This window comes from Apus apus, chromosome 22, assembly GCF_020740795.1.
Source record: "Apus apus isolate bApuApu2 chromosome 22, bApuApu2.pri.cur, whole genome shotgun sequence".
NCBI lineage: Eukaryota > Metazoa > Chordata > Aves > Apodiformes > Apodidae > Apus > Apus apus.
Genome location: NC_067303.1, coordinates 851,774 through 872,215, shown reverse-complemented (window position 1 = coordinate 872,215; position 20,442 = coordinate 851,774). Strand labels below are relative to the sequence as shown.

The 20,442-nt window shown below is 48.1% G+C and overlaps 1 protein-coding gene across 3 annotated transcripts in view; it reads left to right on the top strand.

Annotated features, from left to right (window-relative positions):
* The first annotated feature begins 3,345 nt into the window (after positions 1 to 3,345).
* Positions 3,346 to 20,442, top strand: part of KIRREL3 (kirre like nephrin family adhesion molecule 3) — a 327,293-nt gene continuing 310,196 nt past the window's right edge. For all 3 annotated transcript variants that reach the window (XM_051638419.1, XM_051638418.1, XM_051638417.1), the window contains exon 1: positions 3,346 to 3,443. In XM_051638419.1, the coding sequence (XP_051494379.1) occupies positions 3,383 to 3,443 (61 nt within the window). In that variant the 5' untranslated portion in view covers positions 3,346 to 3,382. The remainder of the gene's footprint in view (positions 3,444 to 20,442) is intronic.

Genomic DNA, 20,442 nt, shown 5'->3' with positions numbered 1-20,442 from the left:
AAAACTCCATTTTCTGTCAATATTGCTTCATTTTTATCAGGTTGCTTACATGGTTTATATCATTCTTTTGCTCCCCCCCATTTTGCTGCAGTGTTTCAGAACATTTTGTTTCTTGCACTTCTCAGTAAATAGCCTGGAAGTAAGAGAGCCAAAGGCAGGGGGAAAATATCCACTTTCATTGTTGTGATGTTTCATATCTACTGCACTTGTCAGTGGGGAATACCACAAAAAAAAAAAAAAGGGGGGGGGGGGGGGGGGGGGGAATGGAGAAAGAAGCCTGGTTTGTCCCCCTTGACTTTCAGAAGCCAAGGAGAGGTTTATCAGCTGCTTTTCCCAGCTTCTAGCATTGCTCTTTGCCATCAGACATTGCAGAGGGAGACCCCAAATTCCATTAGGAGAAGAGTTGTGGTCCCCCCAGAGTCCATGTCTGGAAGCCGGGTTATGCAAATGAACCCAACATGGGGGGTTCCCCCCCTGCAAACACCAATATATGCTCTTCCACCCCCCCGGGCAAGGGTAGTTCTGCTCCACATCAGCTTCATGTTCCTTCCCAAAGGCCGTTTCACCCAGCGTCGTGCTTTTTCTCAGCTCGTTAATTGGAATGATTCATTTCCCTCCACAAAGCACGGCCGATTTCATTGAGATTCACCAGCGAAGAATCAGTTTGCACTTCATTTTGTCTCCTGCAATACCACGGTCGTGCCGGTAAAAAGCAAGTTAAGTCCCAGGCCAGGCAGTTTTGCAGGACGATGCTCCAAGCTCCAGCGAGCCAAAATGATGTCAGAAACCTGGTAGTTTTTTCCATGCACGGTACAACTGCTCAGTCCTTTAAATCAAATTTGACTACCAATGTAGTGGGAACCGCAGAGGTAATCAGTTAATAAAACTTCACTCTTACATGCTACTTTCAGTCGAGGATTTAAAGCCCTTTTGCAAAAGGTCAGTGTTACAATGATGAGAATTTTCCAGCTGAAATGTTTTCACTGCGAAGGAGAAAAGGAGAAGGAAAAAAAAAAAAGAAAAAAAAAAGGAGAGAAATACTCTCCTTTCCTGGAAGTTAAAAATTCTGCTGGCAAGAAATAATGTTCTGTGTAGGGAACAAGAGAAGAAAAAAAAAAAAAAAAAAAAAAGAAATTGCCATGAAAATGTTAATGGTGTTTTGAAGCTTCACAGGAAAGTCTTCCTTGTGTAGCAGCCTTAATATCCATTAGTACCCCTAGTCTGCAAGCAAACAGCATTTTGCAGAATAAACTAAAACACTACGGGGAAAGACTCTGAGTTCTTTAGAAATCTAATTCCCACTGAAATCAGGCACTGAGCATTTTATTCCACGTGCATTGAAATCAGGGATGCTGCCAGGAAATAAAAAAGACCCCACCTGTAACCTCTCCTGGCCCTGCCACAAAATATCCTTATGGCCACTGGCAAAATCCCTCCGTGGGATTTCCAGGAATCACTCCAGGAGTGTCACTGTCCCTGGACAGCATCACTGGAAAATGCAGAAATATGATAACTGTAAGGCCAACATTCCCCACTTCTGCATCTTTCTCTCCCAAATCGGTCAACCTGCAAACAGGCAGGGATGGGAAAACCAAAATCAAATAAGCCTCCTTCCCTAAGGAGCAAGGCAAAAGTAAAGAAATCAAATAAAAACTAACAGCTCCTTCCCAGCCTGACTGCCCCTCCACGGAGAGCAAAGCCTGCCCGCACCAGGCTGAGACACTTGTCTTTCGAACAATAAATATAATAAATGCAATTATTGCTGCTCCGAAGCCAGGTTTAACCCACCTGGCATAGATTTACCTCGTTAGCTCATGCAAGTTATCCCTGCTTAGCTAAACCAGCGCAGGTAACCACGAAGCCAAGCTCCCACCCGGGCCAGGCAGGTGCCTGCAGAAGCTCCAGGAGCAGCGTGGAGAACCTCTTTGAAGTTCACCTTTCTGCACAGCAGCAAGTAATTAAGAGTGCACAGCTGTAATTACTCGCTAATGCTCGGGTTTATAATTGCACTCAGCGGTCGCCGTGTGCCCCTTCGGACTCGGGAGATGGAAGTGAGGGGCTCGCTGACCTTACTGGTTTCTTTTATTTTTAGGCGCTATCGCGCTGTCTGCAAAGCGGGAAAGGGTGAAATTAAAGGCAGAAAAGGAGGGAGGGGGAAAAAAGCAACCCCCGAAAGTTCAAAAGTGGTAATTCAAGGCAGAAAAAGGCCCCTTTTTTTACACCCCCCACCTCTATCTTGCCCAATCCTGTTCCTCCCCAGTTTGCTCCACGCAGGTTGCTCGGGGCGGGGGACGCACCAGCCCTCTCGCCCCTCAGGGGAAAAAGCCCCAAAACTTTATTTCGGGGTTTTTTTTTAGGTTTTGGAGCCCCCGCCCCCAGTCTCCGGAGGGTTTCTGGGATGTTTTTGGAGGTGGGAGGAGCTGCTGCTCCCCTTCCCAGGGGGGCAAGGTTGCTGCTGCTTGCGGCTGTAGCAACCACCCCCCAGGCGAGGCCGCCGCTGTGAGGTTATAACCCCCGAAGGGGGGGTTGTGTTATTTTTTTGCTTCCACCCCCACCCCCCCCCCCCCACCCCCGACTAGACCTCGGGGTAAGGCTCCGGCTGCTTCCCCCTCCCTGGGTGCGCAGCCCCCAAATTCCTGGAGAAGTCGAGGAAGAGCCCGGGCTGCCCCCGCAGGCAGGTGAGGAGGGTGCCGGGGGGGGGGGGGGAGGTGCGAGAAGCCCTCCCCTCAAATTTAGAGACCTGGGGGGAGGGAAGCCATGCAGCTGCTTGTGCCGATGCCTGATTTGCCCCGTTGGGGCAGGGAGCAGCACTGGGGGGGGTGCGCGACTCTTCTTCCCCTGTAAATAGTGCAGAAATACCAGCGACCAACTCCCCATAATTTACGCCCCCCCCAGCTTTGGCCACGCACCAAGCAAAGCGTTTGAGGGTTGCACAGATGCCCCCTTCCCCCCCCCCCAAGCTTTGACCGTGCACCAAGCGAAGCGTTTGGAGGATGCACAGATGTCCCCCCTTACAAGAACCAGACCCCCCCCCAGCTTTGGCTGCGCACCAAGCAAAACGCTTCGGGGATGCACAAATGCCGCCCCCATCCCCCCCTCCGCCGTGCATCCCATCCCAGGCTGGGGGCTGAGCCTTCCCCATCGAAGTTACTCCCCCTTTCCCCATCACTTTGCTCTCTCCCTCCCCTTTAGCCCCCCCCTCCAGAAGCCGGGCTGCGCCGGCGAGGCTCGCTCCGCCAGTCAAGGCAGCGCTGCCGGGGGAGGAGCTGGGGGGGCGGCGGCGATGGAGCCGGGCGAGCGGAGCCGGCGGGCGGCGGCGGCCTGAAGCCCCCCGAAGCCCCCCGAAGCCCCGTTCCCCCCGGCGCCGAGCCCACCCTGAGGAATGAGCGCTTTCCAGGCAGACCTCCTCCTCCTCTTCCTCGGGTGCTTCTTGCTCAGCCACGGTAGGACACGGCGCCGCACTTAGTTTGGGGGCAGAGCGGGAGGGCGGGTGGCTTGTCCCCCGGGTCGGGGAGCTGCGTGGTGCTGGCACAAGGGGGGGGAGAAAGGTGGGGGACGAGAGGAGAAAGAGAAGAAGGATTGCGGAGTTTTTCATGCATCTCTGGCGAGGCAGCTTGCCTTTTTTTATTACTATTTTTAAGGGGGGAAAAATCTTTAGCATGCAAATGAGTTGTTTCTGCTCCAGCTCCGTTAATTAGATGGTGCTTGTGTGTAAACACGGCTTTGCTCAGCAACAACCTCTCCCCCCCACCCCCATCTATTGCCGCCCCGTCCTTTTTGTCGGTGCCGGGGAGGCGATGGAGGGTTCGTTTCGGTGGCGAGGGGGGGGGTTGAAGAAGCCTCTTTGGCTGGTAGCAGGGGCCGGCATCAGCCAGGGTGGGGAGCGGTTTTGTGGAGGGGGGTTGTTGCTTGTGACCGCAGGCAGCCCAGGGGATGCGAGACCCCCCCCACTGTGGTGCTTTGTGGGGGTGCCACAGCCGGGTCGCACCTCCGGAACAGTACGGGAGACGGGGCAGGAGCTTGGGAATCAGGAGGAATTTGACTCGCAACTTTGCTACCTGTGTGTGTCCGTCCCCTCCCCTCCCCCCCAAATAAAAAAAAAATAAATTATTTGGGGGGGTTGCGCGTTTTGGGAAGCTGCGTTTGACATTTTGGTCCCTGGAGTGTCTGTCACCTGTGGTGGACGCTGAGCTACAGCCAGACACAAGCTGCTTATCCCCTCGCAGTGTCGGTGTCAAAATAACCATCTGTGTCACGCCGTCGTGGTCCCCAAGCCAGCTTTTATGAGAGTAGGGCTTCAGGTTGCTTTAAAATAAAAAAGGGGGAGAAAAAAAAACCCCAGACCCACGCAGCTAGTCCATCTGTTGATTAAATGAAGGATAAAACTTTTGGAGAGAGTAGTGCTTCTCAACGGGCAGCTGGGTTTTTGCTCAGCCAGACATTATTGCTCAGCATCCCCCACCATACGCTGCGTTTCCCCCTATTCCCTGAGCAGGGACGCCGTGTTTGGGGGTGGCTGTGCTTCTCCTTGACCTTACCTCTTCTTTTCCAGGGCTTGGATGAGATGTTGGGCTCCCACGCTGCCCTCCCTTTCCCCTTTTCTTTCCCTCTCTGCTTGTACTAATATTCCTTCAGGGAGAAAGCTGTGTTTGCATTCGCCTTTGCTTCTGCACAAAAGGAACCCACTGTGTCTTCCGTGTAGGTTTCTGGCTGAACAAATTTGAACTCTCCCTGGTACAGCAGGGCAGCAGCAGGTCTGGGGATATCACCAATTTGGAAGCTGCTCCCAGCCTCCTTACATCAGTCCCTGCTCCCACGAATCTCAGCTCCCTGCAGGTCAAATGGCAGTGTGCTCACGGAGCTGAGTAAGTTTGTCTCTGGGATCCAGCAGGGTTTTGTTTCCTTTCCTCCCCCCGCCCCCCTCCATCCCTTTTGGAGCCATTATTTCTAATAAGGGCTAATGCACTTTTTAATAGTGTTTGTGTTTGGAAGCTGCCGTGGCTTCTCAGCTCTGCTGAGCATAGCCTGAGCTCAGTTGGTTTGTTTTCTCTGTATGGAGTGTGCATCTGGTACCTTGCTTATTGGTGCCCGGTTATGAGGCAGATAGTGTCTTGCAGACTGATTTTGTCTGTTTCTTTCCTGTAGGATGAACCAAATGCATTTCTGTGGAGTTGCTGCTCGCAGTAGGTGAGAAAGGAGCTGTTGGCAAGCATTGTGGCTTTCCCCTTTGGGGTGAAACCATGCAAAGGATCCTTGCTAGGTTTTCATGCAAAGGATTCTTTAAGCCACATGGTGCTCTGGAGGGTGGAAAGGCCTGGGTGTAGGAACTGAAGCTTAGTTTCCAGCATGTGCTGTGTTTTCCTCCCCTTGAGCCACCCCTGTGGTTGTTCTGGTGTGTCTGGATGTGGTGGCATTTGCTTTCTGTGGGTGAAGGTGCTGCTAAGGACTGGTGGGCGGTGGGGATCGGATATTGTCTGTGCACCCAGAGGGAGCTAATGGGCGAAAACTCACCTGAAGGAACAACTAAAATCACCCTGCCCCTCAGAAGTTTCAGTAGCTCCTTTTTGTGGGTGTGGAGCGGGCAGGGTTGTGTTTCCTTGCCTGCAGCACCCAAGTGGCTTGAGGGGATTTGCCATAATAAGGCAGGCAGGGCTTAAATTCCCTGAGCCAAGGGCTCAGGATGGGAGGATCCACCTCTGCTGAAAACCTCATTTGGGATCTTCAGTCTGGACACTAGTTTCAAAAAAAGTTCCCTTACACAAAGCCTCATGGAAAAGGCATTTTCATCACTGGATTTGTACATCCATGCCCTTAGGCTTGTACTTCACGGGCCCTGTGCCTCCTTGTGGCCTGCTGGCATCCTGCTGTTGCTGCGAACTGCACAGGCTGGAACTTGGACTCCCAGCTGAGTTTGGAGGAAGGTTCTTCTTGCTCTGTGGCTGGGGCCCCACTGCACCTGGGTGCACACAGGCATTGCTCAGCCTGGGAGCAAGATCTCTAGGAAGAACAAGTTGCCTTCCCTTGAGCATCCTCTGTCTTTCACCCTTGCAAATGGTCTGAAGCAGCCTGCGTTTTCTTTCTCAGAAAGTCGATAGGTCAGTGTTTCCTCTTCAGGGCTGTTTTTCCCCTGGTGTTGCTCGCTCTTCCACTCACTGAAAGCTGTCAGGACCACAGCCTTGGTGGAAGGTGAGAAAAAGTCACAGCACAATTTGCCTCCCGCAGAGGCTAGATGTGTGGTGCCCCTTGGTGGGAATTGATGCTGCCATGAAACTAGCTGCCTTTGCTCCTGCCTGGTGAATAGCTTACCTGTCCCTCCTCTGCTCCGAGCTGTGGAAAGATGGAACTGGGGAAGGGGCCTCTGCTGTGGGAAGGTGCACTGCTGAAGATGTACCTACAACCACCACCTCCTCTGTACTGTAACAACCTAGATGAATTTGGCAGGATCTGAAATTTACCTTGGATGGGAAGATTTCTGCCTGTCTGGGGCTTTCTTTCCAAAGGCATATTTGCTTTCCCTCAGGGTGATGAATACCAAGTGCTCTGGGTGTTGCAGGGTATGTTTTTCTCCTTCACAGCTCACTTGGTTCCTCCCTGGAAGCAAATGCTTTGCAATCTTCTGTCAGAGGGGCCTGTTATTAGCAGCAGTGGCTCAACTTCCCATGGCTTGTCATCATCTCCCAGGTGGGAAAAGGTGAAATTACGCTGATGAGAGAAACCAGGCCAATTCTACCCACCACTGCTGGTTAGGACTGGAGGATGAGGATTTTGGGATCTCAGGGGTGGTTAGTGGGTGACACAGAGCAAAAAAAGCAAGTTTATGGTGTGCTGCAGGTTGTGAGTACAAGGGCTGGTGACTTTGCTTCTCTCTCTAGCCTGCTGAGTGCAAGAGGCACCTGTAGGTTGTTGTATCTGGCAACCTTGAGCCTGCTAATGAGAAGCCTGGAAATCTGTGGTTGTGATTCCTCTTTTAAATTTAATTTCTCCTGTCATGTAGAGAGAGGCTAGCTTTGCAAGGGAAACATGTTAGGCTATTTCCTAAACCCAGCAGGTGAATCTCTGCACTGGGGAATGGTTTGGGAAGTGCGAGGAGTGCATCTGGTGCTGCAAAATGAGCAAGTGCTAATAGGCTTTTAAAATAAAGCCAAGGAAGCAGTACAAGAAGTTGCAACTAAAAATGGTTGAGTAGAAGACAGGAATGGTTTGGAAAGGTGCTTTGTGAAGACAGGAGGTGCTGCTGGTTGAAAGTGTGGGTTTTGTGGGGCCACAGAAGTTCATAACTGGGCTGTGTGGGAGGGAGACCAAAGTAAGCCTCAAGTTTTGAGCTGGTGTCATTCAGTCTATGCTGTCCTGTGGACGTGCAGCATGGCCTCTTCCACTGTCTGTTTTAACACAACATGGATTTCTGCATGCTTTCCCATCTTCAGTCTGTCCCTCCTGCAGCAAGATGTGCGTGAGGACCACAGATGACTTTGTTCAAAGTGGCTTTCTTGCAAGGTTTCAGTTCTTTGCAAAGAACAAGACAGAGGGAGCAAAGAGAGCAGAAGCACCTGCCCTGATGCTAACGTGGCATCCCTGCTGGCCTCCTCCCTTCCAAGGTTAGGTGGAGGACCCCAGGCAGATTATGCACAGCACATCTCTGGGCATATGTCGATTACTTCTGTGCTTCCCTGTTGTTTTAGGGGACACCAACTGGAGTAGAAACGTGGGCAGAAATCCCTGACAGGTTACCAGTATGTGTGTGAACAGCTCCCTCTTTCTCTGTAGTCAGCCTGCGTATGTTAGAATAAAAAGCTCGATGTTCTTTCTTTTGTAGCTGTAAATAAAGGGGAGAGGCTGATGTGTCCCTTAGGTTGTGAATTGGCTGAGGATCAAGGTCATTGAATAAACTGTGATGGAGAGTGTGGCTCCCTTAAAACCTCTGATTTAATGATTGCTTTTGCAAGTTTGCATGGTGCTCCTCAGCATGGTGGAGGGGACTTCATAAAAATGCAGCCGGAGAATTGGCTTTACATCACTTCCAGAATCTTTCCTGTAGGATTAAACAGCTTTTTATTTTTATTTTTATTTTTTTAACATTTTATTTAAACACTGACAAATTTATAACTACAGTTGATGAAAGCCCTGATTTACCTTCTGTTCAGGAGCAGTGCAGGTCTTTCCTTTGACTTCATTGGGAACTACCTCCGGCCAAAGAGAGACAGAGCCGTAGTAACCATGTACAAGTGTATTTTATAAATCAATAGGTAGTGAAACAAATTGGTTGTAAATCAGTCTTTTACTTAGTTGCTGAGATTTAAGGCGGCTGGTGGAGCTGTGAGTTTTTAAGGCGGTCTGCCCTGCTTTTGGGGCTGGCAGTTGTCCCAGCTCTTACAGGGGGATGTTAGAATCCATCACCTGCAGTATTAATATCAAACGTGCCAGGAAATGCGCGGGATTTCTCGGCTGGGAAGAAATAAGTTTAAAGCCTGTGCCACTTTTTCCAGGCATGGGTTGAATAGCAGGATCCTGCTGCTACTCAAAACCTCTGGGTTTCTGGTCCCCTACTTCACTGCACCTCAGGGCACAGCTACACTCGAGGCAGGACAGGGAAAATACTCATTTCTGAATTGTGCATTGTGGTAGGACAGAGCAAACGCTGGGTTCTGGTCTTGGAAACGGTGGCTTAACAGATGTCCTGGTTCAATATGCCTTTTGAACAGAGTCGAGCCTGTTTATTCATTGCCTGGCTGGCAAGACCCGTGCTCAAGTGTTTGCCTTTCCCTGGTGGCAGCAGCAGCCTCCAAAAGTGGAGCAGAAGGAGCTGTAGGTCACTTGGCTGTTACGTGGCTCTTCCTTTTACTGAGTTGTATTAAACAGCTTAAAATCTAAATGTGCTTTGAGTGAACCTCTCAGTGATGGGCTCTGGGCATCCTGCCTTTTTTAATGTCACATGCTAAGTAGGAGGTGGAACACTTGCATTGTTAAATTCAGATGCTAACTTGGGGATAAGATCTTGTCTTAATGTGTTCACTCAACACCCCCACTCACCACAAAAGATACACCAAGATTTTGGTCTGTTACTTTTTGGGCTCTCTGTGTGGAGCAGGATATAATTGTTTTTTGAGGGCTCTGCCATAAGTGCTGCTCATTAACCATTGATGTCAGCAAGTCCGACTTTCAACTAGGATAATAGATACTTTCTTTTGTTTTCAATTACTTTGTGTTTGGTGGAATTGCTGTGCCGGTTTGATATGTATGTGGTCAGATGGTGGCTAAGTCACCTCTTAAATGCTAGTGGATTTATGTTCTTGGGTCTGTTTTTGTCATTTTCAATATGGCATGTAGCAAAGCCATGCATGTACACCCTGCCTAGGTGAGCCAGGGTCTGACTGGATGCTGCAGCGTCTAAAGGCTGAACATTTCAGGAGCCTTTTGGGTGAGCAATCTTGTCTTTGTTGGAGGGGAAGTATAGAAAATGTTCGACTGGGGTTTTTCAGAAGCTTACTGCCCAGCAGGATGCATGCTCCAGGCTAGGGAAACCTTGCTAATTATAGATGAAATATGCACCAATAGTGGAAGGGATGAACTTTCTCAAACTGTCTCTTGGATGAAGGATCAAAGCTTTGTGCTGTGGGTCCAATATATCTTTATTTTCTCCCAAGCAGAGAGTGGAAGAAGCCACTGGGTTTGGAGTCCTCCCTTGGATTTTGGGCAGATACTCACTCATTTGCTTAATATAGCCCGACTCATCAAAAGATCAGAAATGAAGGGCCTGAATCCTTCTCAGGCTTTCCCTCCTCCTCCACTAGCATAAATGAGTATTCAAGCTGTATGCTGCCAGTCAGTAAATGTCAATATTGGATAAGTGTTTCCTTTATATCACTGCAATTTAGCATAAGCTGCTTGGAAACAAATGTCTTCCATAAGCATGAGGTGTTTCAGTAAGTACACAGTCAACATTACTATGAGGATTAAATAAATGTCAGCCCCACTTGTATGCTCAGCATGAAGTTCAGACAGCAGAACTTGCATAACGGCCGGTGTGGCAGTGACAACAGGAGGGATTTTGTGAGTCTCTGTGGAGAATGTGGGATGAAAAGAGCTGCTTTGGATGGAGATACCTGGATTCTTAAGGGATGTGGAGACAGGAAGTGCAGAAGCACCTTAGAGCGGGGGTGTAGCTGATGGTGTGGCGTGCAAAAGGATGCATGGATCTTTCCTCCAGACTAACAGGTCTGCTCTGGAGAGAGTCTTTCTTTGGCACTGTCTGGCAACCCAGAGGAAAACTTGATTCAGCCAGTGTTGGCTTGAGCAGGTGAAGTTGCTGTCTCAGGATGAGCATCTGCACATCTCCCCAGGCCACCAGTGCTCAGGTGGATCTGCCTCTGCCTTTTCCACTGCAAACTGGGACCTGCGTGGCTGCAATTGGTGGTCATGGGAAATTAAGTCCAAAGGCAGGAACCTGCTCTTTAACACTGCTTGCTCTACATCTCCACTGCTCACCCTGAGCTGTCACTGGATGCTGTCTTGGTCTGTAGCAAGCTCTGCCAGCAAGGAGAGAAAATCTGGGAGCATGGTGGGGGGTTGAGCTGGATTTATTTCCATTCCCAGCGATGCAAAACCGCTGCTTTCTCCACAGCTGGCAAGTAGCTGACTGTAGCCACTTGTTCCCAGCTGCACAAAAATAACTGTAGACAAAATCGTTAGCAGTCAGATGAGCCTTATCAGCTCCTCTAATGCCTGTCTCTGCCTCTGGTCTGTGTGGACTTGTTACCCTGCAGAGTGTGTATTTATTTTAATGACTGGCCATGGCTGTTCCAGGTGACTTGAGCGGAGTGTCCCAGCCGTGTCCTGGCAGCCCTGCAGGTTATTTGCAGCTCCTTCTCAGGGTCGAACCGCGGCTCCAGCCTCTTTGGGTGCAGGTTTCCAGCGCTGAGGATGCAGCCTGCAGCGGCGGCTTAATGATTCGGACGAGAGGAAGGCAGCCTCGGAGGTGCTGGGGGGAAGTATTTTGAATCTCAAACCAGGTCACCTGGCAGAGCTCATGCAGTTTTCCCCCTCACTTTTTCGGTTCAGCCTGGCGGTGGCAGCAGCAGCGCTTGCATGGATCAGATCAGCCGCTCCGACCTGCCCTTGGGCTCCTTCGGGGAGGCACAGGGCGACCTGCTGAGAGCGGCAAGTCTGCGGTTTGGGGTTCAGCAACCAGGGCCATTTCCCTGCTCCTGTGCTGCAGAGAGGTTGCTTGAGGGTTGGCTGTTCTCTCGCTGTTCTCCTGAGGAGCGATGGACCCCGCGCTGTGTGGTTGGACAGGTCTGCAGGCAGCGGGGCAGATCTTGAGATGCATCTAACAGTGATACAGGTGCCGTGGGCTTGCTCAAAAAGGCGAAAGGACAAAGGTGTAGGAGAAGAACATGGGGCTGTGCCTGACCTGCTGCTTCTTACCCTCCATGCATGAGTTTGGTGGTGCCATGCAGAGAGGTGATGGACCCCCCATGCATCCTTGGGGGGGCACAGGGTATCCTGCAGCAGCAACAGGGAACAGATGCCATCTCTGGTCAATGGTGCCTTGCTGGGTTGTTTTTTCTTCTGCCATGAGCTAATCCCTGGAGTGCGATTTAACACTCCTCCTTCTGGCTGTGTTTTTAATAAGCTGGGAGTGATGGGGCCACCCCCCCCACCTGCAAGTGCTGAAGAAACAGAACCACCAGATGCTAAAATTAGGCACAGCTGTTTGCAGCATTTTCTCCTGCCGATCAGAGTCTGACACTGTCTATGCTTATTCCTCATCTTGTCCAGAGGCTGAGAAGGTTTAAGATATCAAAGCCCCGAGTGGCTGTAAATTAACTCCTTCTGTCTAAGCTGATCCTTGACTTACTGGTATGTGGCAGATTTCTTGTGATTTCCTTTATTTGCACTTACATTAATGGAAATTGCCAGGTAAGCTCAAGACAGGCATCTTCTTTCTGTACTTAGGAAACAATACTGTTAGTTTTCCCTTGCTCATGAAATTCCCCACAAGAGACCAAGGCAAGCATCTTCAGCCCTGCCTTTATGTACCTGAACCAAGATCTCACATGCAACTTAGATAAGCTCTACAGTCCTGCTCAATCTCCATATGCATAAAGCTGCCCTGATCCAGCACCACATTCTGGGTATTGCAATCTGCTCTTGCTATGGTGAGGTGGAAGATTTAGAGAGCACTTGTGCTTGGTTAGTATGCAGACCTTGTGTTCATGGTTTGGTCATTGGGATGGGCATCATCCCTTATGGCTTCTCTTCTCCCACTGTCTGGTATGTGTTTGCTTCTGACAGTGAAGACAGGAGGCTATTGAAGAGATGATGGCTGTCTCTGTTGCCTGCCACTCCTTGGAAAATGTTCATTCCCCTTCACTTGGGTTGCAGCATGGGGGCTCAGTGTGAACGATGAGGAGATGTGCACTTCAGAAAGGGCTGAGGGGAAACTTAATGGAAGAGTGGAAGGGCCTTTTGCTGTCAAGCCCAAAACAGTGTAAATGTCACCTCCTGACAGATCTGTGATGATAGCAGCAGCAGGGCTGTTGGGCTGGGTGTAGTCAGGGTCTTGCATGGTGTTGTAAATCTGAGAGATCTATTTTTTTTTTCCTTTGGGAAAAAATTTCCTTTTTCTCTTGTGTGACTGTCTGTCTCTCATGTGGCAGGAACAGTTTCTGAAGATTCCTCATGTTCTGGTCATGCTTAAAATGATAATATTGGTTTAAGATAGACACTTGTGATAAACTAGGAAACACTGCACCCTTTGAAATCTTCAAAGCTCTCCCATCAAATGGACTGGCTAGAAAGGCAACTATGAGGGCATTTTGGATTGCAACGCTATGGGTGATAACCTCCTCCTAAGGTTGGGTTTTCTTTTAAAGAGCTGACACCTCTCACCTTCCTCCCCTTCCTTGGTAGGTGCTGACTGCATTAAGGTAGTGTCTGCTACACTTGTTCTTTTTGCAGCTTCTTGTGTACAACCTGTCATCTTCCAAATTTGCCTTTTCTTACCCTTTCTGTGATGGAAGCAAATGAGAAGGGGGAAGTGACAACCAGGCAAAGAAGGTTTTTCCTGGGAGTGAGTAGGTACGGGAGGGAGGAGAGGGGAGAAAAGTGAAACATCTCTTCTCAAGAAAGAGAAAAGGACCATATGCAATTGCCAAAGGGCTGATGTCTCTGGATGATGTCTTTATAGTGGTACTTGTAGAAAACTTCATCCGGTGTACTGATTCTTTTCCTGCAGCAGGTGGGTTTCTCTCCCTGGTTTGGCTTTCTCCCAAGCATACACAGAAATGTGTGTAGTGCTTTTAACCTGTGCAAATTGCTGCTGACTTGAGCAGATCAGAGTTGCTGTCCCAGTGGAAGCACCTTGTTGAAAATCGAGAAGAAAAATTGAAGTTTTGAAACTTGTTTTGGAGCAGAAAACGTTCAAGACTTATGGATTGGAAATTTCAAAGTGGACTTGACATAAAGGTTGTTTTTTTTGTGCATGAAGGATGATGAGCGCCACTTTCCTCTGGTGGATGAAGGGATGCTGGGAAACCGTCTTAGAAAATATGACTCCTGATTGCTGGTCATCCTTCTCTGGGGTTTGGGAATGGGATGCAGATCTCCTTCTGTTGGTCTGGCCAGTGAACTCGCCATGGTGGCTCTTGCAGGGTGCCCATTTGTCACAGTATATTTAATTCTGAAACAGTGTTAAGCTGATCTATGTGTTCATAAAGCATCTTGTGGTAGGTTCAATACAATTACATTTTATTGTCTAACACACAGTTTCTTTCTCTTGGTTTGGTTGTGTGCTTTTCTTACCCATTCTCCTGTATGCCATGAGGACATTGTGTGCCTTGCTCTCCTCTGAAAGCACCCTTAATTCACGTCATAATTATTGGAAAAATATGGAAAGATTGTAAAGGTGCCAATGATACTCATCTGGCCCTGGTGCATTGAGCAGGTAAAGAAAGGACCTAAGAGGCAATTGAAGAGATTGATAGGCAGTAATGGGTGTAATAATAATTTTTGCCCTGTGTTTTTTAATAACATGATTGATGACAAACGCAGCTGGAGCCCCCGTGCGGAGACCAAGAGATGCAGTTAATTTACAGAGGCTTCTTAACTTAATGAGGCCATGTAATGAAAATGAGGTATAATGAGCAAAGTATAATAGTACTATTATGCTTACAAGTGTTTTAGCAGAGGGCTGAGCAGGCAGCACTGGATGTGGTGGGGGATGATCTCATGATCTCTCTGGGAGGAAGGGACTTCTCTGGTTGGGATGTAGATGAGGTGGCTGGGACACATTTGGGACACTTGGGAAAAATATTGGCTAGCCAAGTGACACGCTTCCCAGTCATCCAATGGGAGTGAATGAGTAGGTGAAGCACCAGACACAGTTGATTCTTCATGCCTTTGGGGTTTTTGTAAGGATTTGGGCAAGTCTCTGCTCTCTCATTCAGTTTATGTAGCCTTGGGGAATTCTACGAGAGCCTCCTTGCTACAAAGCTGAAATTGCAAGGGGGTCAGATTTTGTGACGGGAATGTAAAGCAATGGGATTTTTCAAACAGCCTGGAGGCAGGACGTGCAGGGAATTGATGGGCAGGCTCTGAGAGGTTGGCCGGGGCTGTAGCAGGTTTGTGTGCCAGCTCCTTGGTTTGGAGCCTGAGCACTGAGGCTTCCATTAGCTGGATTGGGGCCTTTCTGGGGGTGGGGCTGGGAAGTGGATTAGTGTCTGCAGAATAGTTACATCTCTGCTGCTCTTAAATGTAGTTAAACTCGAGCGACTTCTAATCTAATAATGAAAGGAAGAGAAGTAAGTGTTCTCAGTGATGCATGCCCCTCGCTGTAAGTACGAATTGAAAACAGATATTTACTTTAAAATGAAAATGTAATACGATAAATGGTGGGTTGAGAACTTCGCTCACGTAGGAGGGAGAAGTGGATGCATTACAGCCTCCCACCTGCTCTGCTCAAGCTTTGTGTCCAGCTGGGAGCAGGATCTCCCATGCTGTGGGGTCAGTAAGCTGTACAAAGGGCCTGAGGCACATGTTAGGACAGAACAGAGCCTTAGTTTGCTGAACTCAGGTGTGTTGGGGTTCTCTTCATGTGACCTTGATCTGCAGAGGACCTTCCAAGCTGGGTTTCTGGTTTTCCTTGCAAAGGCTTCCCAGGGGAAAGAGAGATTAAGCCTTTGAAGACTGGTGAGTCTTCATCTCCATTGTCTCTAGGATAATGGGGCTGGACAATTGTGGTGATCCTCTTTCTGATGATCTCTGCTGCTTGAGACCTACCTTGGTGGCCTCAGCTGGTTTTCCTGTTCCATAGCCATGGCTTGGTAGATGAAGTGGCTGGTTCTGGAGTGATGCTGGCCAATGCTGCCTTTTTGGGGGCTGCTGAAGGAGCATTGGGGACATCTCTGGTCCATCTGGCCACTGTGAATGGATGCTGATACTTTGGGGAGACCCTTGGCTGTGAGTCCTGAGGCTATAGCACCCCTTGTTGTCATCAGTTTGTCCAGCCTCCTTCTGTCCCCTGCAACCTGTCTCAAACAAGGCATTGCTCCAGCAGCTGAAGCCAGAGTCACAGTGCTTTTTTAAAGTAGATTGTGGGCAAAGCTCAGTGCTGCATGACCAGTGACCATTAGAGGATGCTCCCTGACAAAAGCCCCCCCCAGCACTGTAATCTTCAGGGGGAAGCAGCCTGGCCCTAATCCCTTTGTGCAGAGCTCCTGCTTGTTTCTTCATATGGGTGCATTTGTATAATTTGCATTTTGCACTCTGATCATATGCATATAATTCAAATTGAAATGGGGGCTTGAATACATTTGCATGCTAATGAGGCACTGGCTTTATTTATTTATTTGGAGCCCTCTCAGGCAGCATTCTGCTGGAAAACAACTTGTGCAGCTCTGGTGACAGAGTTCCCTGGTATGAGGACCCTTTTCCCCAAGACTTACTTGCCCCGGGTGTTTTTAAGTTTTTGAAGCTGGTGGTCTCTGCTCCAGCATCTCTTGGCTTAGTCTTTCTTGGAGGGAGGGCAGCTGTCCGTGGAGATCAAGGTCAGTTTCAGCCCAACTTAACTAACCAGAGATGCCTTCTTAATGTTATACTGGTGCTAACTGGGTCTGGACTTGCATACACTGAAGTGGAAACACTGTTGTGTTAGAGCTGGTTATATCCAGCATGAGCTGCTTGATGTTGAATCCAGTGGACCATGGGCAAAATAATCAGAGTGTGCCCCTGTCTTCTCCTTGGCTTTGCAGCAGTGCTCCAGGTGAGCATGGGTACCTGCTGGCCTTAGCTGCCCATGTTCCTCATCAGACCATGACCCTTTGTTTCATCACTAGTCTCTTGCTTCTGGTGTCTCTCAGCAGCTGACCTTGGGATGTTGCTATAGGCTTTGGCTATGATGCCCATCAATCCTGCTCTGCTACATCGTGCAGTGCTTCTGAGGCCAGGTTCCTTCAGCACTGCTGTGCTCCACCCATGCTTTTTTCCCTTGGTGGGAGCCTCTCAGTCTATTTCAAAGTCAGCAACAGAGAAGAGAAGTTTGGAGATGTTGAGAAACTGTCAGGCAGAGAAGGGAAAGCCAAGGGTTAGGAGAAAAACTTCACAGCATTACTGGGCAGGAAGGAGAGCCACCAAAGCCCAGATACTTCATTGAATTGCAGCAGTGTCCCTTAATGTTCTTATTCCCTGCCCCATATCTACAACAGATACACCCAGCGTGGAGCTTAATGCACAGTCTTTCCAAGCCAGATCTCCCTCCCCAGATGACTTCTGCTGCAGCTGAGTTCATTGCTGGCATGTTGAAAAACAGCCAAGTGAGGGCTTCAGATATGGCAGCAGGAATTGGGTCACATCACACTGCCCCAGGAGACCAAGTTTCTCTTGGAGCAGTCTGGCTTCCAGTTATTATTTTACAGGGGATGTTAGAGGTTGATAAGGGAGCTGTTCTAACTGCCAGTGGGGCTTATTTGGGGCTTACTGTATGCTCCAGTTTATATTTTAATATAGTCAAAGGTGACTTACAACTTTAATATTAATTTTAAAACTGATTGCTTGAGTCCTTTTTTTTTTATCTACATGAAACCAGATTAATCTCAGCCTTCCTTGATCCTGCTGGTATCTTTTCCTGGCTGGAGACACATGTGGTCTTTATTGCACGAACAAAAGACAAGAAGAGGATGTTTGCATTGCAATAAATAATTGTCACAGGGTCTGCTTTTCTTCCAGAGAAGTCTCTCTCTACGAGCTCAACAATGGCATCGGTGGGAGCTCTTGCTTTTGTACAAGGTGTTCTGCCTCAGCTTGTGGAGTGGGGCTTTGCTGAACAATGTCCAGCTTTGTGCTTCCCACAGAAACCTAATTTTCTCTCCCTGGTTTTGCAGGCTTTCCATAATACCTCCCCTTTTGTGCTGCTGGCATTACAACTTCTTGCATGCTTGCTGTGCTGCTTGCAAGATGTTTTGTGCCCAAGAAGACAATATTTTGTGGGGTGAGAAGGTGGCCTTGAGGCAAGGGCAATGGGGCAGGCAGCTGGAGTTTGTCCTGCTTCTGGCTCCTTGAGTGTGTCCTTGGGTGATTGTACTAAGCTGGAGGATCCAACAGCTGCCAGAGCTTGGCAATACTTCTGCCTCTGGGTGCATAACTGGGGTTTTTCAGGCCACCTTTAATGCCAGTCACTTGCCTGATATTTTGACTAAATGTGGTGCCTTTTAAGATGACCAAATTTGCGCACTCAAAAGAGTTGCTTTTGGCAAAATTCAGCATTATTTCTGGGCTGCTGAGTTTCCTTTGGAAGTAAAGGCTGATGCTCTCTGACACTTCCATAGGTAATAACCCCAAATCTTGTGGTTAAACTGAACCCCCTCAACTTAGCTTCAGAACACTTGGTGGTTATTTGTGTTGCTGTAGATGTTCTGGGTCTAGGAGCAGCCTTGCTGGTTCTGCTGGTCTGTGGAGTGGGTGGTTGGTCTTTGTAACTGGAAGAAAAGGATCAGAGTAATGGTGCTGGAGAACTGTGGTCATGAATCTTAGTGTTTTGAGCATCGGTCAGCCTGGATACCAGTGGCACTTGTTAAATTTATCCAGAATAATAAGTTTGCAACACATTGCACTGGGCGTATTCTCCATACCTCAGTGAATTATTGTCAGAATCAAAATCTCTGTAAACAACCTGTAGCTCTTTTCTGTTTTGTGCATGGGATAGCATTTCACTGATGGCCCATGCCATCTAAAATACCCCCCAAATGCTGCCAGTAGCTTTTCTCATCCCAGCCTTACAAATAAGTGCTTCTCTGAGCTTGTTGTTCCATGCACAGTGCAACTTACTGTATTGATGGGCTGAGGGATGTGAATAAGCTGTGTGAATTTGATGGGTGGATGAGGGGAACTGAGGCACAGAAGCCAGCAGCAGAGATTAACATGAGTTGATACCACAGCTTTGTGGGAAAAATAGGAGGGTCTGCTTGCTAGAGCTACCACGTCTTTTCCCCATGTCATATTTCAGTCCGAGGCAGGAAACCACCAGGTATGATGTTGGCTCAGAAGCCAAACAGAAACAACCTTAAAGTGATGAGACCAAAGAGCCGTTAAAGGCAAGACTTGACACTGTGCAAGCAAACGCCAAACAGCAGCCACATAAATCCCATTTGTTTTACATTTCAGAGCTTAATGAGACAGAAATCACATTGCAATTGTCATATCTGAAGGCAGAGATTGCTGGTTTGCGTTTAACTAAAGCAACTGCCGTATGTGGCACCAGTGCCCAGAATGAAGCCGTGATACCAACTCCCTGCATTGCTGCTGTGGTGGGGAATGTACCTCATGGAGCTGCAAACTGTTGCTTGTCCTGAAATTCAATCCTAATTGTGTGCGTGTTTATGTAAACCCCATAGCAGCAATGCCAGGTTGTCTTGTAGTCTTGGAGGTCATCGGCCTTACACCTTCTCCAGAGTAGTCTGGTGTCACATTCTCCATGTAAAGAATTGAGGCATACAGTAATTGAGTCCAGGGACTCAACTTTTGCATTATTTCACTAGGATATTGGTATTAAGGACTATTGGGATGTCTTTTGGAGTGATCCATAGGAAGTTGTTGTGAGGAGCATTGCTCTGGGGACAACTGAATACCATGAGTTCAGAAGTAAGATGAAGTCCTAGTATCTGAGCTGTCCTTCACGAATACATTTCAAACTATTTCCAAAGCTCTGCGTGCCATTGACTCTCTGGATATTGCTCTCAGTGGCTGGCACACCATGTGCAGAGAGATGACAGTGGTACCTTTATGAGAGCCTGGTCAGGAGGTAACATCACACGTGCTTTTCCTAAGGGAGTTGTTATTTTTAGTAAGAGTGGTGTTTCTGCCTTAGACACCTACTCATGCTTTGAAAAACACCGTGTTAAAGTTACCTAGGCAGCAACTTTAGCAAAGATGTGTGCCCTTCCCTCCAAGGGCTGCAAACACTTTCGGAATCATCACAAACCTGTGGAAATGATCAAGCTTGCCTCTGTTGTTTTTCTTGGGGGTTTTTTTGGGTTTTTTTCAGTGTAAACCTATATCTATTTAAAATGGGTTGAACAGTAGAAAGGTATTCATGTCAAAATGCTTTATCTTGGGTAACTCGCTTCATGACTGCTAATTTGTGCCTTAGCTTTCCAGATAGTGTTAGTAAATTGCTAAAGCAGTATTTAAATATTAACAAAAGCTACAGTCTTTCAGAACTGTTAGAGAATGGGCTGTGCAAGGAGCTCTGAAATGGATTCCCCTCCCCTCACCTTATCTTTTGGAACTGAAAAACTGAAGAAGAAATGTTATATTGGGTTAACTGAAGACAAGACTAAATATTTGTTTCAGGTCAAATAAAACATTTGATATGGTATGTTTTTTCTTCAGACTTAAAAAATCCTTTTTTTAAAATGAACTAACTTCAGAGATGTCTTGGAGGGGAAGTAAAGGTTTCATGTAGAGGGGAAAATGTCTAAATAAAGCACTTTTTATACCTACTTCCCCCATTTCAGTCTGAACAATTGAATGGGTTTGATGGGAGTTCATGAATAGCATCAGCTGACCCACATCTGCATGTTGGGAGTATTATGCTGAAGATGCAGGGGGAAGAGCTAATGAGTCATTTTTCTAATGGGTATCTTGATAGGTGAGAGAAGTACTGAAATTATATATTTGAAGGAATAATGGGACCCTAGTTAGATGACTGAATTTTATTATTAATCATCCTGGGGGCGATGAAGAGGGGAAATTGTGAGTTGTATCGTCCTGATGAGATAAGTTGTGGATGAATAGTATTTTGCAACCAGCTTTGCAGGGGAGAGGGAGAACCACAACCAAGCTGATGGCCTAGGCTGCCATTGCAACAAGTCCAGCTGGGTCATCCTTGGCATTGAGCCTGGGACTTAGGTGATCTTTTCTCATCATGAGAGATCACTTCATCTCTTTGCT